Source organism: Telmatherina bonti, assembly GCF_933228915.1.
Source record: "Telmatherina bonti genome assembly, chromosome: 5".
Classification (NCBI taxonomy): Eukaryota; Metazoa; Chordata; class Actinopteri; order Atheriniformes; family Telmatherinidae; genus Telmatherina; species Telmatherina bonti.
This window is the reverse complement of record NC_136623.1, coordinates 16,459,073-16,476,732: the sequence shown is the minus strand read 5'-3', so window position 1 is coordinate 16,476,732 and position 17,660 is coordinate 16,459,073. Positions and strand designations below refer to the sequence as shown.

General features: G+C 35.4%; 1 protein-coding gene across 2 annotated transcripts; it reads right to left on the bottom strand.

Moving 5' to 3' along the window:
- Nucleotides 1-49: 49 nt before the first annotated feature.
- On the bottom strand, nt 50-17,483 carry inpp5b (inositol polyphosphate-5-phosphatase B). 2 transcript variants are annotated; one of them, XM_079241420.1, is made up of 22 exons: nt 17,372-17,483; nt 16,934-17,031; nt 16,738-16,767; nt 16,513-16,623; nt 15,557-15,685; nt 12,542-12,629; nt 11,193-11,363; nt 7,772-7,873; nt 7,403-7,517; nt 6,606-6,722; nt 5,582-5,763; nt 5,009-5,120; nt 4,790-4,899; nt 3,924-4,059; nt 3,601-3,711; nt 2,957-3,122; nt 2,481-2,716; nt 2,267-2,374; nt 1,359-1,443; nt 812-939; nt 603-714; nt 50-407 (listed from the first exon to the last, which is right to left on the bottom strand). In XM_079241420.1, the coding sequence occupies exons 1-22, from the start codon at nt 17,479-17,481 to the stop codon at nt 298-300; spliced, it is 2,667 nt and encodes an 888-aa protein (XP_079097546.1). In that variant the 5' UTR covers nt 17,482-17,483; the 3' UTR covers nt 50-297. The 2 variants fall into 2 exon arrangements, with proteins under 2 accessions (XP_079097546.1, XP_079097547.1); XM_079241421.1 differs by lacking the exons at nt 15,557-15,685; nt 16,513-16,623; nt 16,738-16,767; nt 16,934-17,031; nt 17,372-17,483 and adding an exon at nt 14,666-14,772.
- Between the last annotated feature and the right edge of the window lie 177 nt (nt 17,484-17,660).

Sequence of the window (17,660 nt, the reverse complement as noted above, 5' to 3'; positions counted from 1 at the left end):
TAAACTTCATTTAAATTTTTTTTATGTAGAAAAACAAGAGATCAGAAACATTAAAATACATTTTTTTCAAATAAAACATACTTTTAAAAACTGTTACGCTTCTACAGATGATCAGTAATATATAATAAAATGTGCATCAATAGTAAATAAGAACTGTTTTGAAACAATCGGATTTAACTATAATTCATATCTGTACAAAAAGCAATCTGCAATTATTAATAAATGATTGCAGTTTATTTTAAATACTGGACGTTTACAGGTTTTAGTGTTCAGCTTCAGCAAAGAGGAGCTCTCCATCTAGGAGGAGCCTTGGCTAAGGAAATGCTGAAAGAATTCTTGAGTCTTCCTCTTCTCTGCAAGATCTTGCTTCCTTGGTGACCTCAGGAGCAAGGAGGCAAATATTGTGGCTGTGCAAAAGAAGGAAAGAACTGTGATTATTCTTGTAGGACTTCTTATGGGACTGTCTTGTAGGACTGCAAAATCATCCATACACAGCTACTTTCATTCAGAGAATTTTCCTACACACAACAATACAAGGAAAACAAAAAAGACTTTTTCTCTGTTCTCTTCCATCAACTTTCAAAGTTTTGTGCTTTTCTTACCCAAGATGCCAACATCTAACCGATTGGTTGCAGAATTCTTCAAGAGCTCACGGAGAAAGGCAGCTAAATAGTTGAAAACATTTTTATGGCATTGAGGTAGCGTGGAAATAACCTAAAAATAAAAGAAGATTGCATTTAACAAAAACCTAGAGTCTTATAATTATATATGTCTCAGAGCTGAAAACTTAAATCCCAACAAGCTCACATACCTTCTCACACTGACTGGCATTGGAACAGCATTCTAGGCACTGCTGGTAAAAAGAGTAGGGAACCACAGGCTCTGGGAGGGCATCTAGGAACAGAAGCAAGGCCTCTGCCACAGAGTGGTTACCGCCCGCTGCAAGTCAGCATCAAGTCAAGGTTGCAATTCTTGTGCAAGATATGGATGCTTTGAGAGAGTTGAAAAATGACAATATATTCTTACATTGAAAAGCGCACTTAAAAACACAAGTAGTACTTGTGTCAATTTCATTGATGGGAATTTGATTTTGCTTTTGTTTTTCCTGTGAATTATCTAAAATAAGTAACTATGAAGCTCATGTTCTCACATTGATTTATAACAGCAGTATTGAAATCTATACAGAATTAAAAGGTTGATAAATCAGTGTTAATCTAATTCAGATGTTCAGGTTACAGCAGCATGTTGGGATTTCAATAACAAAGCAAAAAATCTTGTACAGATCATTAAATTTCTTCAGGGTTTCTATAGTATGACCCTGTTAATAAATAATCCATGGGGATTGTTTTGAAGGATACGAAGGGAATCTGGCATCCCCGTGTCAAGGCAATCCCTTATTTCTGCAAATTCACTCCGCAGTCCAGGCTGCTGAAATATGTCTTCCTGTAAAAAAAAAAAAAAAAAAAGTTTTCACTGCAGTGTTCCTAAACTTTACCTCAGATATAAAGTAAATGCATATAAATGATGAAGATCAGGGGTACAACAGCAAAAATAGAAGAAAGCAAGATAATATTCCTTAAGAATTACAACAGACTGTGCCAAGTGTCTGGATCTGTGTGGTCTCAAGAACTTTAATACAAACAGCCGTTTTCTTTTGAGGAAAACTTTGCCATTTTTTCCATCTTGAAATCTTTTAAACTGTAAATTATGATAAAGGATAAACTATTTTGAACTGTTACTTAATAAAAAACATTATCTCCTCATTACTGGCTTCAAGATAACCTGCATCTTAGTGAAATAATTACTTTTGGTATTCAGACTCAGGCCATTTTTATTACAAGTGGCCCCTTTCCTGAAGAAAAATACTCCTTCAAGAGTAAATAGACCCAGTGTAAATAGAATAAGTATTTTTATTCAATAAGTTATTTGGATGTCCCTGATAAATGTACACAAAAGAATAGCTGGGAAAGAGCAAGCTCTGTATTGCTGACAAATCCCTCTTGGATTACATTGCTGCCATTTTGCAGCTATCAGCAATAGCAATTTCCCTCAACATTTGACAAATTTCTACTACCTGTAAAAATCCCATCATTATTTTATTCTTGTGACTTGCAAAAATCTTAAGTGAGTTCTCCTTATCATCAAAAATCCAGAGGAGGCTAAAGGTACTTGTACGCTTACACTGCTCAAACTAAGCACTGGCACAGTATTTCTTGATTTTATCTCAGCTGAGGTATTACTGAGCTGAGGGATATAGTTTTCTGACCTGTTTGACTGCATAACGGAATAAATGATCCACCATCATCCAAAGCTCTTTAGGAATGTCAAGAGGCTTTTCAGTGGTTTCTGCATTTTCATATGTAGACGCATCAGCCTGATATTGAAGACAAAGAGAGCAAAATGGTTAAATAGAATTAACACTCCCAACAGCCTCAAAACTGCTATACTGAGAGAAATAGCCATTTCAAGGGGGAACTTACCAGTTCACGGAGGGTCTTTTGTGGCATGTCTTGAACTGGTTCCCTCAGCTGACACAATGAATAAATAGAGGTGCCATAACAGCTCGGCAGATAGTTCCCTGTTATCGAGATAAAGTAGTCCTTGCCCCGCTCTAGGTGGAGAACCAGGATGTCTTCAATCTGCTGCTTGCCACAGTTAAGTTCGGGCGCCGTCAAACGGTTTACAAAAACCTCAAGCTCAATATCCACAGAACCACCTAGATAACGAGAAATGCATGCACAATTTTAGGAGGAGAACATCTGGTTATATTATGGTCACTATAAATTGTATGTGGTAGTCGTTTATAATTTATGAAGCACCATGACAAAACTGATGTTACAGATACGGAGGATGAATTTATTTCTTTTCAAGTCTAATATTGGTTAGAGAATCAGACTGACAGAAGGATAATGGTTTAAAATCTGTAGCTCTGATTAAACTGACTGATGTCACTCACCCTGAGGAATGAAGCCTTTGGGAGGGTTGGCTGTGAGCCAGGGCTTGCAGTATGTGGGTTCATTCGGCTTCTGGATAAACTCAAACTGACATGGGACCTGCCCATCATTCAAAAGGCTCAATGTCTCTGCCTGGTGTTGCATGAACTTCACATCTTTGAAGTGGAACTGAAACAAAAAAAAAAAAAAAAAATTGGGTAGAGAGGATGAAAACAAGACTCTTAATGTGATGCCATCACTTCCTTAAAATATCCACATTAAATATGCTGCTACTGGCACACAGAATATTAAAACGACACAATGACAAGGCAACCGATTGTTTATATATATATATATATATATATATATATATATATATATATATCTATATATATATATCTATATACACGTGTATATATATATATATATATATATATATATATATATATATATACACACATACATATATATACACATACATATATATATATATATATATATATATATATATATATATATATATATATATACACATACATATATATACACATACATATATATATATATATACACATACATATATATATATATATATATATATATATATATATATATATATATATATATATATATATATATAAACCAATATCTGAAACCAAAAACTTACGTCTCGCTTAGACAAAGTTACCGAAGGAATACATTCATTTTCCATTTTGTCTATATTGCGTACAATCTCTTCAAATGTCTTCTTATAGGCTTCGCCATTTATTCTCTTGATCTGTTGAAACAGACAGGGACAAGTGAAGTAAAACTAAACCTTTCCAGTATACATTTATAAGATGGAAATATTAAATAAACTGCCTTGACATATGATTTGTTTACTGACTTATCTAATATGCCTCAGAGGACACACAATGCATCTTTTCAAAACAAAAATGCAAACCAAAACTGAATTAAACATGAAACGAGTTTAAAAGTTGAAACATTTACCCCAATGATGAGGAGGGAACTGACAGGTTTGTGGTCACTGGTTTTCAGAGCCATATGACACTGGTAATGCTGCTGCTCTATATTCTTCCCTCTCCACAGGATACGGTCACACCATGCAGGAATGCGACACTTTTCACTAAATTCACACAAAGAAAGAGCAGAATACTATTATCAAGTGTTATATCTACAGTACACAAATCATGTCTCTTATAGTTTTTTTGCACATACAATATAAAAGTTCCTGATATGATCCCTGTAGAGAATTGTGTTAAGTGGTGAGAATGAACAAAATAGCACAACACTGCTTCACAATTCATGGCAACATTAACTATGGAAGATGTCTTGAGATCTTGTTAATTAACAGAACAACTGAGTGGCTAAACTAATTTAATGAGGCCACCAGAACAAATTAAAGTTTGTATTGTTATTACACCTCTGTGGCACAATGTCAGCTTTTCTTGCACATTTCACCTGCAAATGCAAAGCAAGCTGTTTAAAGACTACAAAGAGCTGTGGCTTTATAATGTGCCGATATATCCACTCTGCCTTAAATTTGCTTGACTAAATTTTGACATGATGTTACTGTGGAGTGTTCTTGTGGCTTAGTCAAGTTGTGCTATGGAGTTAAATCAAGAAGACACAGCCGTAACTTTAAAATGCGCCTGATAAATAATTTCCTAATGGAGACGGGATGTATTATCTGTGAGGAAAACAGTGTTTGGATGGATTGAGTTGTTATCTGTTATTCAAAAAACAACTTTTTTCTCAGCTTATTTTTATAATGATCATTACACCAATGAAAGACTGATGCACCTCTAAAAACAACATATTATTCCATTTACAGTCAAGAATCAATAAGAATTCACCTTGTATCCCATTTATCAGAGCCAGTGTCATATTTGTAGGTGGGCTGGAAATGAATCTCTCCTTCCTCAAAACCAACAAACACAGCCTTTTCATCAATCTGCCTCTTGAGCTGAAGATCACATACAGAAGATACATTTCAATTATTAATTAATAGTAAACACAAATGATGATTTGGCACTATTTAGACAAATGGAAAATGTATCATTGTCAAATATAACCTGATCATAAGTGTGCAACGTCTCAAAGTCTTTCTTGCCAATGAGGTCTTTCACACTGTCAACATCAAGGTCACTGATTCTGTAGTTGAGGTCCCCGATCCATAAAACCGCACTGATCAAGAGAACATGGAGAGACAAGCAGAAACATAAACAGAATTTGAATATCATTATCCTCATAACATAATTGCCTAAGTCATTTTTTTGGCTTAGGCAATATCTGTCCAACTGTACTCTCCTAATGCTGCTGATTTACTGTGCATCATTGCCGATAAAACCTTGAAATATGTTCTGAGGCAATTATTCTATATAGCCAATGATATGATTAAAAACATACTGCATCTAAATATGCAGTGTGTATTGGCAGTTTTATAGTCATTTATACCATGTATCAAAATTTAATTCTTAACAAACAGCAGCAGCAAATAGCGGCAGCAAACAGCTTTTAGTATGGCCATTTCTCAGTCAGGTGTACTTATTATATGGTTTGTCTTTGCTGCAGTATCAGAATATGTAGGCAAACATCATTTAAATCCATTCAAACCACAGTGTAACTATGATACTCTGATTACGCACTCATGCTTCATGATAGTGAGCGGAGTAGGGTCGAGTTGCCGAAACTGGAGACGACTACAGATATCCTTGTAGTCTTGATTACGTCTTTCATATTCTTCAACGTGAGCAGCAAGGTGAGAGTTGACGACGCAGATATCAGAGTTGTGGAACCGAAAACGAATGGACACTGCACCTTTGTTTCCCTGTGAATGACAACGTGTAAATAAAGCGAATGGTTGTATCAAACTAATAAAAGACAAAGTAAAAGTAAAGTAATATTTTCTTATATTTCATATGATTTCTTGTACAGCTTATGAACCAATTTCTAATAACTCCAGAAAAAGATGGAGTTGCCATGCAAGACCCTCCACTGGTCAACAGACAGTCATCTGGTCAATGCTGCAAGGACTGCTAAGTAAGCATGGTTGTATGAGACAAGTATAATCTATTCTGCAACAGTGCACAGGGATAAAGTCTGACCTGCAGGATAAACAAACAACAAACATGACCAGTTCAAATAGAATTCACAGAGATGACTGAATTTTCATCATTGCATCAAAACATTTGGATTGTATTGCCTTTTAGCTTTACAATTAGCTTTTACTTGTTGCTTAAACAACATGGTTGTTGTTGGAGCAAACATTTTCCTTCACTCGTTAGTCTTATATTGATATGTACAGTAAATATGATAATAACTCTTATATGTTTGCTATAATCAATGTATTCAAATATAATGAAAATGCATTATATCAGGAGGGAAACAATTCAAAATATACAAATTTCTAGCTAACAGAGGTGATTCTTAATATTTCAAAGAACTAAATAATTAAATCTCTAACAAAGATATGAAGTAAACAAACAAAAAAAGAGATGATGAGCAACACCCTTTGTCTTTTGTTCTCGACTTGCAGTCACAGCACACAACTCAACAACAAATCTGGAAATCTGATGGACTTTACAGCTTTTTTTACTGGTAAATCTTAGAATATTAGAAAACAATAAGAGAGTCCGTAAATTGAAGAGTTTCTAGAAGAAAAGTCCTCACCATCCTTCCCATAATACCAGTGCCCACAGTCTCGGCCTCCACATCAGAGATGAACTCAGCATGCTCCCTCTTCACATAGAAGACCAGCATAATACCCACAAGACGTACCAACTTAATCTGGAAGAGCAACAGAGTTTACAAATGTGAGTTACAATAGTTAGAAGGAAAATACATTTTGTAATTAAAATGCAATCATTTTTAAATGAATTATTATCAGTCTAGTTTATTTAAGTCATAAAAATTGTGTTTGTTTTTTTTACTACAAGAACAAAAACTCAAACCTTTAAAATTAAGACATTCAGTCTCATTGCATCTTATCTCAGGATAAGCAGAGGCAGAAATGTAAATCCCTGAGTAGGAGGCTGTTATAGGTAAACATTTCAGTCTGGCTACCCATCAATCCCACATGAGTCAACATTTAGATACTAATGTGGAGACATTTATTTTTTAGCTGGCTGAGTTACACAGTGTCTTTAGCAGGTCAGCCAAGTGTGGAAGAAGAAATGACATGTCATTATACTAGCGCCTCCACTCAGACACATCCTGTAAATTCGTAAAATGACTTGAACAGATCAGCGAAGCAAACCAATGAGGAAGCTAATAAGTCAGAGTCAGCACTCTGAAAAAAGGGAAATAGATGATAGTGAATAACAAATATAAATCAATTTTAAAAAAGCCCAAAGTAAGTAACTGTTAATGCAAGCAATAAGCAAACATCTGCTAATGGCTCCCAGTAAGACAGACAAAAGTTAACAATAACATCAAAGCAGGATTTGAAAAAAGAGAGATTCCCTTACGAAGGCATAGCTGGCTTCTGGATGCAAACCCTCAGACACGGCCTTCGTCCACTCCAACTCCTTCGGGGTATCATTGAAGAAGAAGGCCTCCTTGCTGAGGTCAAGTTCCTGAAAACTGCAGACAGTCAAACAGCAAAAACAGACTGAGAATTGGTTTTTCACTTCTTTCAAAACTGTTGTGGTATTCACAAAACTTTTCGACAGCTTAACACCAAAGCAGCAAACTGAAACGTAGGCAGGATTTGTGAGCACTTAAAACTGGTTCGATGGCTGCAAAGCCTCTGTCAGAGGTTTGAGCAAAACATGTCTGTCATTGTAATGGACTTAAAACAGATAATTGCAGAGATCTTCTTCAGCAATTTGACTTACCCCACACAGTATATGTCGGGAGGCTTGAGAGTGCAGTTCAGCCAAGGACGGAGGCTTTCCTTTGGTGTCTGTCCATTCACATTGTAGGTGCCAAGAAAAAAGCTGAAGCAGAACAAGGAAAGATGAAAATTATGGACAAGGAAAGAAGACTTCCAAAACTTCAGCTGACCCTGTTAACTCCAAGGGCAAATCTATAAGCTCCCTTGCATGTTTTCTTTGCTGCAGGACAGTGAATAATACGTAGACTTTCTTATGCATGATGACTACATCAAATGGAAGTATGCATTTAACTGATCTGTTCACTTTCCAGTCTCAGACACCTTTTTTCTTTTAAAATTTTACTCTTAAATTCTAATCATGGATTTCAGTACCGGTAAGGAAGGGGTGCAACTCCATTTGTTATCAAATAGTAGGTCTGTGATGATATGAGTTTGTCCCGATTCGATTTAATTTGAGATTCTCACAATTCTTCAATATTGCTGATTTTTGTAGACAAAAAAACAAAAGAAATATACAAAACGTTTTTTCTTGATTTCAATTAGGAAAAAAACATCACAGCAGCCATCATTCTGCTGCTATAACGCCCAAGAAGACTTAATAAAAGCAATAAAAATGACACAAATTTTATAATGGTTTATTTTTATTTATTTGAAAAAAATAGATTAAAAAAAAAAAAAAAATTTAAAAAAAAAGAAGCAAAAAAATCCCGATATTCAATTTTTTCGATTATATTTTTCACCAATATCAAATAGTGTCACAGACATTAAAAAAAACAAAAACAAAAAACACTGAATATATTTTCACAACTTCATATAACTCTTTGGGAGGAGACCCCGGGGAAGACCCAGAATACGCTGGAGGGATTATATCTCTCAGGTGGCCAGGGAACGCCTTGGGATCCCCCCCGAAGAGTTGGCAAATGTAGGTGGGGAGAGGGAAGTCTGGGCTTCCCTCCTTAAGCTGCTGCCCCCACGACCAGACCCCGGATAAGCAGCAGAAGATGGATGGATATAACTTTTTATATATAGACCCACAACCAGTGTGGCAAAAGGTTTTGACACTTAGTTACAGTGGGCCTCTGTCTGAATCATATCACTGATGCAGTAAAAGACACACACACGCACACACACACACACACACACACACACATATATATATATATATATATATATATATATATATATATATATATATATATATATATATATATATATATATATATATATATATATATATATATATATATAAATAAGTGACATGACATTGTTGTGATACAACATTGTTGTGACATTTGTGATGCGTTTCTTCCTTTGGTTTCACTACAACAGGTCACATTAGCATCACACTACTGCTAGCCTCATGCTGATATCAGCAGCGTATCCATGACAGTAGGCTAAGCATTTGTGGCATTTGTGATAACACTGCTGCCAGGAAGCACCCCGTCTCAAATCAACTATTTTTAATGTAGCTGGAGACATCTCTTCACAAATACAACGCAATAAATTGGCTTTTAAAAGATCTTTATTTCCGATGAAAAATCTTTAGCCAAATGCTTTAAGTAAAACCCAACCTTGAGAGAAAAAAATCTGTGATACAACTCGAGAAAAAATAAGTAAAATTTAACTAAACAAGCAGTTATTAAGAAATCTACAAGAATGTTGCAATTTAAAACAAATAACAGAACAAAAACTGCATACATTACAAACAGAAAATACCATGTTATTTGCTGACCACTGACCAGATTCATTGTGACTTAAACAGGTTGCTGAAGGGCACATCTATTCAGAGACATTTTGAGAGGGTCAAGCCCTTGTCATTTACATCCCCACTGAGGCTTCTTCTGTAGATCTAGCTCGAAAACCAGCTTCCATTCAATAGCCCACAACAGGCCTTCAAGGAGGAGCCATTTTGCACACACCCTCAAACAGATGCAGCATGGAGCTCTTTTGTTTTTGGAAATGCAGTAACATCTGTGCATGTTTCACAGTAATTAGATAAGTGGGCTGTTGCTGTAAATGGGATGGGAAGGAAGTGAAAAAAGGAAAAGGAGTGACTATTGTTGTAGTGAAAATGGTGGCAGTGAATAAAGTTAATGTTCAATCTCAGAAGTAAGTTCTTTATGTGTAATAGCTTTTATTGTGAATCACGGCTATACTGAACTTTCTATCCCGATGCCTCAATCCCCCATTGCGATGAAGATATATTCATTTAAAAAAACAAAAAAACAAAACAACATATATATCATGTATGAAATACTTTCCATGAACTTGTATATTGTGTACTCTAACAACAGATAAAAACAAAGGACTAACCTGTCCTAGCACAGGAGAGCCTTTTGTGTGTATCTGTAATTTTCCGACAAGGCCAACCATTTACCCTTACAACTAACTTTGTATGATGATTACTGGTTTGGATGCTCAAAATATTGACAATGTGTTTTAGCAGAAATTTTGTCGTCTGTAAAAGTGTTTAAAAATGGTCATGTAAATTTGGTCATGTAGACATGAGTCGACCCAACATGGTTTATGCAAAAGACTTGGAGGAAACTGAAAATTTTGAAGTCAGGCAAAATACAAACACACCTATTTTAAAATTGACACTGACATATAGTATAAATGCTCTAAACGACCTGTGCCATGTGTCTTTATGTGTTGGAAGTGATTAAAACTACCATTATAGACAGAACATTCAACAGCATTGCATGCTTTAATAAAATCTAATTTCTTTTTTTACTGACTTCAGTGGAAGTGGAAAATATTTTCTTTACATTTGAGACTATCTACTTTATTTTTCATGTTATTGCAAATATTTTTAAACAATAGGCAATGTGGTTAACAGCCAAATCTGATTTTTTTTTTTAAATGACAAACATTACAATGCTCATGTATCAGATTAACCTTGATCTGAAAGAGCTGCATACTGAGCTACAAAACGACAGAACACTAGGATGGTGTTTCAGAGATAACAGTACTCAGTGGTACATGCAGAACACAAAACCCACAGATGTTGACTCAGTCTTTTTACATAACACTTCTGAAATTTAAACTGTGCACACAGTAACACTGAGGTAACACACTATCCCTGCACAAAGTGGGGTTTTTTTTGGCTAATTTTAAGATTTTTACTTTGTTTAAACCATTCAAGAGCTGTCAACTCTTGAATGAGATTTTGCATGGAGTGTGAAGATATAATAATCTAGACACAATATCTACAAGAAAGCTAAAATCACAAAATAGGACAGGATAGATATGTTCTTTTTTTCTTGCTTCTAAATCAATAATAATATACTAATATACAAAGATAATATACTCTTTTACATTAAATAAGCAAGACGTTTCAAAACCTATACTGTACTCAACCAACACGTGACTGAATTGACATTTTCACATTCGAACGGACTCAACACTCAAAAGTATCATACCTGAAGTTCTCCAGATAGGTGTACAAGTCTTCATTCTTCAGCAGCTCACACTTTATGAGGTTGTCACGGAGGCCAAACTGCGGCATGGCCAATATCTGAGCTTTGTTTGATGTTGTGTGGCTGGACGAGCGGACCAGGTCATCACGGTCTTCTCGACTAGTGGTGCTCTGACTGCACATCATATGAGAAAAGGAAATGGTTAGCAATGAGCAGAGGAAGAAAAAGATTAAACCTTTCTGTCCCACGGGTGTGATTCTATAGCAGATAAGATTTACAGCGATTGAAAAATTGCATGCTTGTACTCTACAGTCTCTGATTAGCACTTTAATCCACTTCCTGGCCTCATTTCAGAAAGCCGTACTTGTACAGAGCTAGAAATAATATAACACACATCGTACCACCTAACAAAGGCGATACTGAGCATTGTAGTGAGGATCTATTTTAACATTGTCAATATATGATGTGGTTGAGGAAAGACAAAGAAATGTAATATGTCTGCAGTGCATGCTGTGATCTTTCAGGAACATCATGTAACCAAACACCATGACCATGCTAAATAATGCTCCATTTCAAGAACACAAATGTTGTAGAGCAGGGGTGTCCTGCTCTGGTTCTTGAGGACCACAATCCTGCAGGATTTTAATGTTTCTAAACACACCTGACTCAATTTAATGAAACATTGAGCAGAATTTCATAGATTAGTGGATTCATTTCATTTCAGTCAGGTTTGTTAAAGCAGGGAAATGTATGAAACATTGACACCCATCATAGAGCTTAACATTTCTATCTAAAGCTTCATAAAGAATTGCTTCTTGGTAAAAGAAATGTGTACAGAAAACACAGGGCTGCAGGTAAAAGCTTTACAAGCAAAGCAGAGCTCATTTTCACACATAATGGATTTAAAATTGTATTAAGTGAAGTCCCTAACAATCCTCAGCTGGTGCTGGAAAGGGACTTCTGCCATGCCTGTCTTTTCTCCTTTTGATCCGTTTCAAGCAACCTTGACAAGATTGAGGGTTTAATTTACAACACACAGGTCTGTCTCACTACAAAGCCTGGAAATGAATGCATTTGGGATTTTTAAGGCAGGGAAGGGGTATGCCTGCAGCTATAAAGGAAAGGGTGATTCCAGATTTACAACATGCAGCAAACATAAGAAGCTGGTTTTCTTGATTGTTTAGTTTTCTTAATGATGTAAAGCAGAACTGGAAATACATTCTGACAAGCTGCACAGCTCTTGCATTAAAAGTAATTCCCATTCAGTGATGGAATATTCTAATACTTAGACAACGACTTTGTAAACTATATAGTTTGATTTTAAGGGTTACAACACACGGCAAGGACCTTACCTCTCTGGACTGGATAATGATCTGTTTGGTGTGCCACTGCTCGAACTCTTCTCCTCGTCTAAACTTCCCTTTTTGTATGACAATTTTTCTGTTAAGGAAGATCAAAAGAAATAAAACATGACATAAATGTTAAATTTAGGATTCCAGCAGATTAATAGCTTGCTTAAAGGTTAGCAGTTAATACTAAAGTGGCAGCATTTTTTAGCTGTAAGAAATACTGACAACCTAGAAAAACTGTAAGATGAAACCTCTCCTTTTAGCAAAGTAATGTTTCAGCTGTTTCATTATTAAACTGTAAGTGAATTTAAAAAAAAAAAAAAAAAAAAGTGTTAATAACAAGAACAAACATGCCAAACTTAACTTTGCCAAGTCAGGGTTTAGTTACTGTGTTCAATCTACGGAGGCTGCCTTTTGCAGTTGGCTACAGTTATTGCATTCTAAGTAGCTGGATTTAATGGCTGAGTGTGAAGTATGAGACAGCATGTGTCCTGTCTCCTGCAGCTTGGCAGAGAACATAACTGGCTTCGCTGAAAGGGAAAGCAGAGTTTGAGCTCAGGAAATTTAACTCTACAAAGCTAATGCAGACTCAGTCAAGACTGCACCTGACTGAGAGCAGAACATAAGGATGCAGGTGATGTCTTGAAAAATGTTAAACTAGGTAAAGGGAAGTGTAAAAACAATGAAAAACAATTCCCATAAGAATCCAGTGACATTTCTACAAACCAAAAAAGTAACATTGTGCGAACAGGAATGACCTCCTTTTAGAAATGACCTTTAAAACTTCAAGGAAATTGTGAAATTCCTGCTCCAATAGAGGAGGATTTGGACAACACACAAGTATCAGTCATGTAGATTTTTTTGTTTGAGATGCAGAAATACTGTAAGTATCAGTCATTATGGAGTAAGGAAATAGCTGATAAATATCAGGGAGTGGTTTGATTCAAGCTCTGAACATGTGTTGCTGTGTTCATGATAAATCAAGTGTTAAAAAGCTTCACATTTTTCGTGAACTGGAAGAAAACTAAACACCAAAACCAATTTGCAGCACATGTACTGATCAGAAAATGTTGCGGTCTTATATCAATTGTCAAATTAATGCAACCACTTATTCCTTGATCAGTAGAGCATATTTGCTTTCCTATGTGTGAGTAACAATGTTATTACATGGCTTAACTATACATTTGTGCAGATTATGCTTTAGTAAATCTAACAAGTCAAGCTGTTTAACACCTCCAGTCATGTACAGAGGAGTTGCATGAAGTCTAACTGCAATATCTGACACTTGTGCCTATTTCTATCCACAGTTTTAATTCTCAGTCAGCATAAATGTCAATCCATCCCATCAGATCTCAGACTCTTCCTCATGAAAATAGTACCTGCTATTTAACTACAACAGCTCAAAGTTCAACATTACACAACTTCCCTCTACAATCTCCATTTATATGCATTAGTAATTAATTTCTTTATTTTGCTTTATTCTCAGCTGTGGATCTAAATTTCTGTTGCCTGCGATTCTTTTTTCTTTTATTTTAAAAAGGTTTGGGTCTTTTAAAGCAGAATGAAAAAGTAGGCTGCCTGTTGAAGTTAGATTCAGCAATAAACATCTTTATCTCATTGGGAGACGGTCAGGAAAAAAGTTAACACAGTCGACTGTAGTGAAGTGAGAGGCTACTTTAGTCCAGATTAACAGAAAGACAAATGGTATCGGAAGGCAATTACAATACACTGAAAACTAGATATGTACATGAACGACACAATGGTGTGTCACTAAAACACGTTATTTCGACATCATCCACAACAGGTGTCATTAAGCAACATAATCCAACAATGCTAGCATTAGCTCTTATTTTTCACCCCCTACGAAAAAACATTTCAGATTAATATCAATGTGCTTTACGATAAAATTAGGAATGCTACGCAGATTTTTCTTTTAAAGAAATACAATAAAATAAATGGCACAGTTCCGTCTGACAAGCTCGAAAAGCCCTTCAGCTAATCTGGCTAAATTTAGTCCTTTTGAATGACTACCCGTTTACATTAGCCATGAAAGCTAGCCGATCCGGGCTCTGTTTCTTCCACCGTGACAAAAACAAACAAATGAAACTATGAGAGTAATTTTCATACCAGAGTCCCTCATCGCCCCAGACATCTCCTTGTACCTTCCCTTCGCATTCTGTGCAGAAGATCAATGTCCAGCGCGTTTCAGACCTGCCCATGCTAACGTTGCAGTAGGAGGAGTAACACGCTGCAGACAGGAGGCTGAACGCTCCGTTCCGTGCAGGAAATCACACCGGAAATACTTTATTACGTTATTAAACGAAGTTAAACTAGCAGGTTTAATAAAAAAGGAAAACCAGGAAAACTACAATGATAAAGTCGTAAAAGGGCTTTTTGGTTTCCGTGCTTTGAGATGTAGCGTTAAAACTTACAGCTAACACCATAATGTATGTGTCACGCTGTGTTATATATACACAAGCGTCTATTTTTGTTTTGTATGAGTGTCAACCACCTACGACTCTAAAAGCAAGCACTATTATGTTTATCTGCATGAAATGGACCGCCATCATCCAAACAAACTAACATTCGGCTGTTTTACATTTAAAACTTACAAACTTCACTTTTCACGTGACTCGAGATGTCATTATTTACAGTAAATTACCGATTGGCACAACTTAACCGGGTTAATGAAATGGAATATTTCATTAATAATTAATTAATGCTATCCTTCACACCTCCATCTTTTCTGAAGTGGCATGCAAACATGCATAAATTCCAAACTCATGCAGGTTACACTATCTGCATTCAAAGGAAGTGGTTGTTGTGAAATTGCACAGCTTTATGATGCAATTGTTTGATTGAAAAAGCAGTATACACTAGACAAGGATATAAAGACATGAAAAAAGAGGGTGACATGCCTTTCACTGTCCTGAAAGAAGACAACATTTGGGAGGGAAAAAGGGGGAAAAATACTAAACGGACAAACAAGTGAACAAAAAACGTGAAGATGTAACAGACCTGTTTTCTGTTGCTGATTATATTTAAAAGTAGTTGATAGCTGTTTGATAGCCGATGCCCTTTTGATGGCTTTTTTGTATTTGTCTGTCCACTCAAAGTTGGGTACCTGCAGAGGAGATCTGCAAACATCTAGAGAAAAACAGGAGCAACAAGAGAAATTAAATGAATATAATTCCTTTCTTACAACAGATTAAAATCCTTTGTCCACTACTTTGGAAATCCACAAAAAAAGACTAAGCTGTCGCATCAGTCTTCATCCATTTTCACATGGGCCTTCTAGTGTACATATAGTGAGCCAGTGGTGAATGTGACACATGCTAAACTAAACAGACTGTCTTTTAACCTTTCAAAGTTTCAATCCATAAAGAAAAAGTGGGATACGTGCTGAACAGGAAGTAACATGTCCTGTGTAAACTGTTTCCAACATGCCCTTTTGCAGTTGATGTGAAACAAACAAATTCTCCAACTGCATTGTCAAAATGCTAAACTTCTCTCTCTTTGTATTTCTCAGTTAACTGGCAAAAACTTGCCAATGTGGACACAGTTGAGAGATACATGAATTGAATGCACAGGCTTGGAAGTTGTAAACTACACAACAAACAACATTTGCCAAAATCCTGTTTTTTTTTTTGTTTTTTTTTTTGGAAAGAGCAGGTGAACAGCTCTTAAATTTGACTTAAAATCAAGTTATTTATTAACTCTTAAATAATATTGCCACAAAGCAGCTCGAGACTAAATGGCTCTCCTAAAAAAAATATGATAATAGCAGGTTAGTGCTTTATTCACATTTAGTAAAATCTACTATTGGGATGTGAAAATCTGAACTTATAAACAACAAAGCCTATATGATATTATGGTTCTTAAATTGATTTAATATTCAAATAAACTCACAACGTCATTGTGTTGTCTTAAAGTGGACATTTTTAAAGTCTGAATGCCATTCATGAAGAACATACCACTCCATGCCTTGTTGACTTCGCCAAGGAAGAAGCGCGAGTGGGATCCAAATGGAAGTTTGAGCTCAAACTCATTATCTTTGTAGCTTATTCTCACTCTCGTATCAGCACCTACAATAAGAAAAAAGAAAATAATGAAAAAACTTTTAACTCATTTTCATGCATTGAATTAGCTTTGGACGTTAGTAATAAGAACGAGCTGTGATGGAGATGAGAGCAACTCACCCACAACCACAAGTTCTTCTGATGAGGAAACTAAAATAAGAACAGCATGAAATTTGCTTTACGGCACTTAAAAACAGAAAAACAAATCACTAATGTTTTTTCAAATGTTTTCTTCAAATATTGTTACAAGGTAATTATATTTGAAAATACAAATCACCAATTACATTTAGATATTAAATACATAAACGCTGTTTACCTTCAACAATAGCAAAATCAACAGAGATGGGGACAATGTCCTCTAGTGATACATCATCAGCTGTAATGGCCATTCTTCGATGAGTATAAATAAAGATTCTGAAAGGTAATTAGATTAAATATAAAAATATCTTCAAATGAAATCAAAATGAATAATTTGAATGACTATTTTTACAGAAGGCTAAAACAAAAGAATTGCAGAGTAGTAGTGGAATTTAATACAATGGATACAATTCTATATTATTTATAATATTTAACTTTATAAGACTGAGTTGTTCTTGTCTTGTTTTGAGTAAAGTAAAAACTCAGTTTTGAGTAAAGACGGATTTGTACAAACAGACAAAATGTTTGAATAAAGTTGCCTCATCTTTCCTCACAACACAAATATAGAATATTCCAAAGTAGTCATAACATAAACTTAAAAGCTTTAAAAACTTACGCATGTTCCTTAGCACGTTCGACAAGTCCCAACAGTCTACTTTCTGTGACATCATCAAAAAAGACATCACATTGGACAGCATGTTTATGATTAAGGACACAGTTTAACATGTTATGTGTTGTATATTCACAAAGCATATTTTAACACATTTTATTTACATTATAGTTCAATAGTGTAGAGTTCCATCTGAACAACAAACATGAACATGAAACATTATTTAAAATTCATGTGATTTTTCTAATAAAGACATGTATATTTAAAGTTTCAAACATTCCTCACTATTTATTTT

Bases quoted from the DNA above. Each gene is read 5' to 3' on its own strand.
- inpp5b (XM_079241420.1), bottom strand. From the start codon at position 17,481: ATGTTAAACTGTGTCCTTAATCATAAACATGCTGTCCAATGTGATGTC. The intron at 5,764-6,605 runs GTGAGGACTTTT...TGTCATTCACAG, and splicing joins CTGGTATTATGGGAAGGATG to GGAAACAAAGGTGCAGTGTC. The intron at 4,900-5,008 runs GTTATATTTGAC...TGTGATCTTCAG, and splicing joins CGTTGCACACTTATGATCAG to CTCAAGAGGCAGATTGATGA.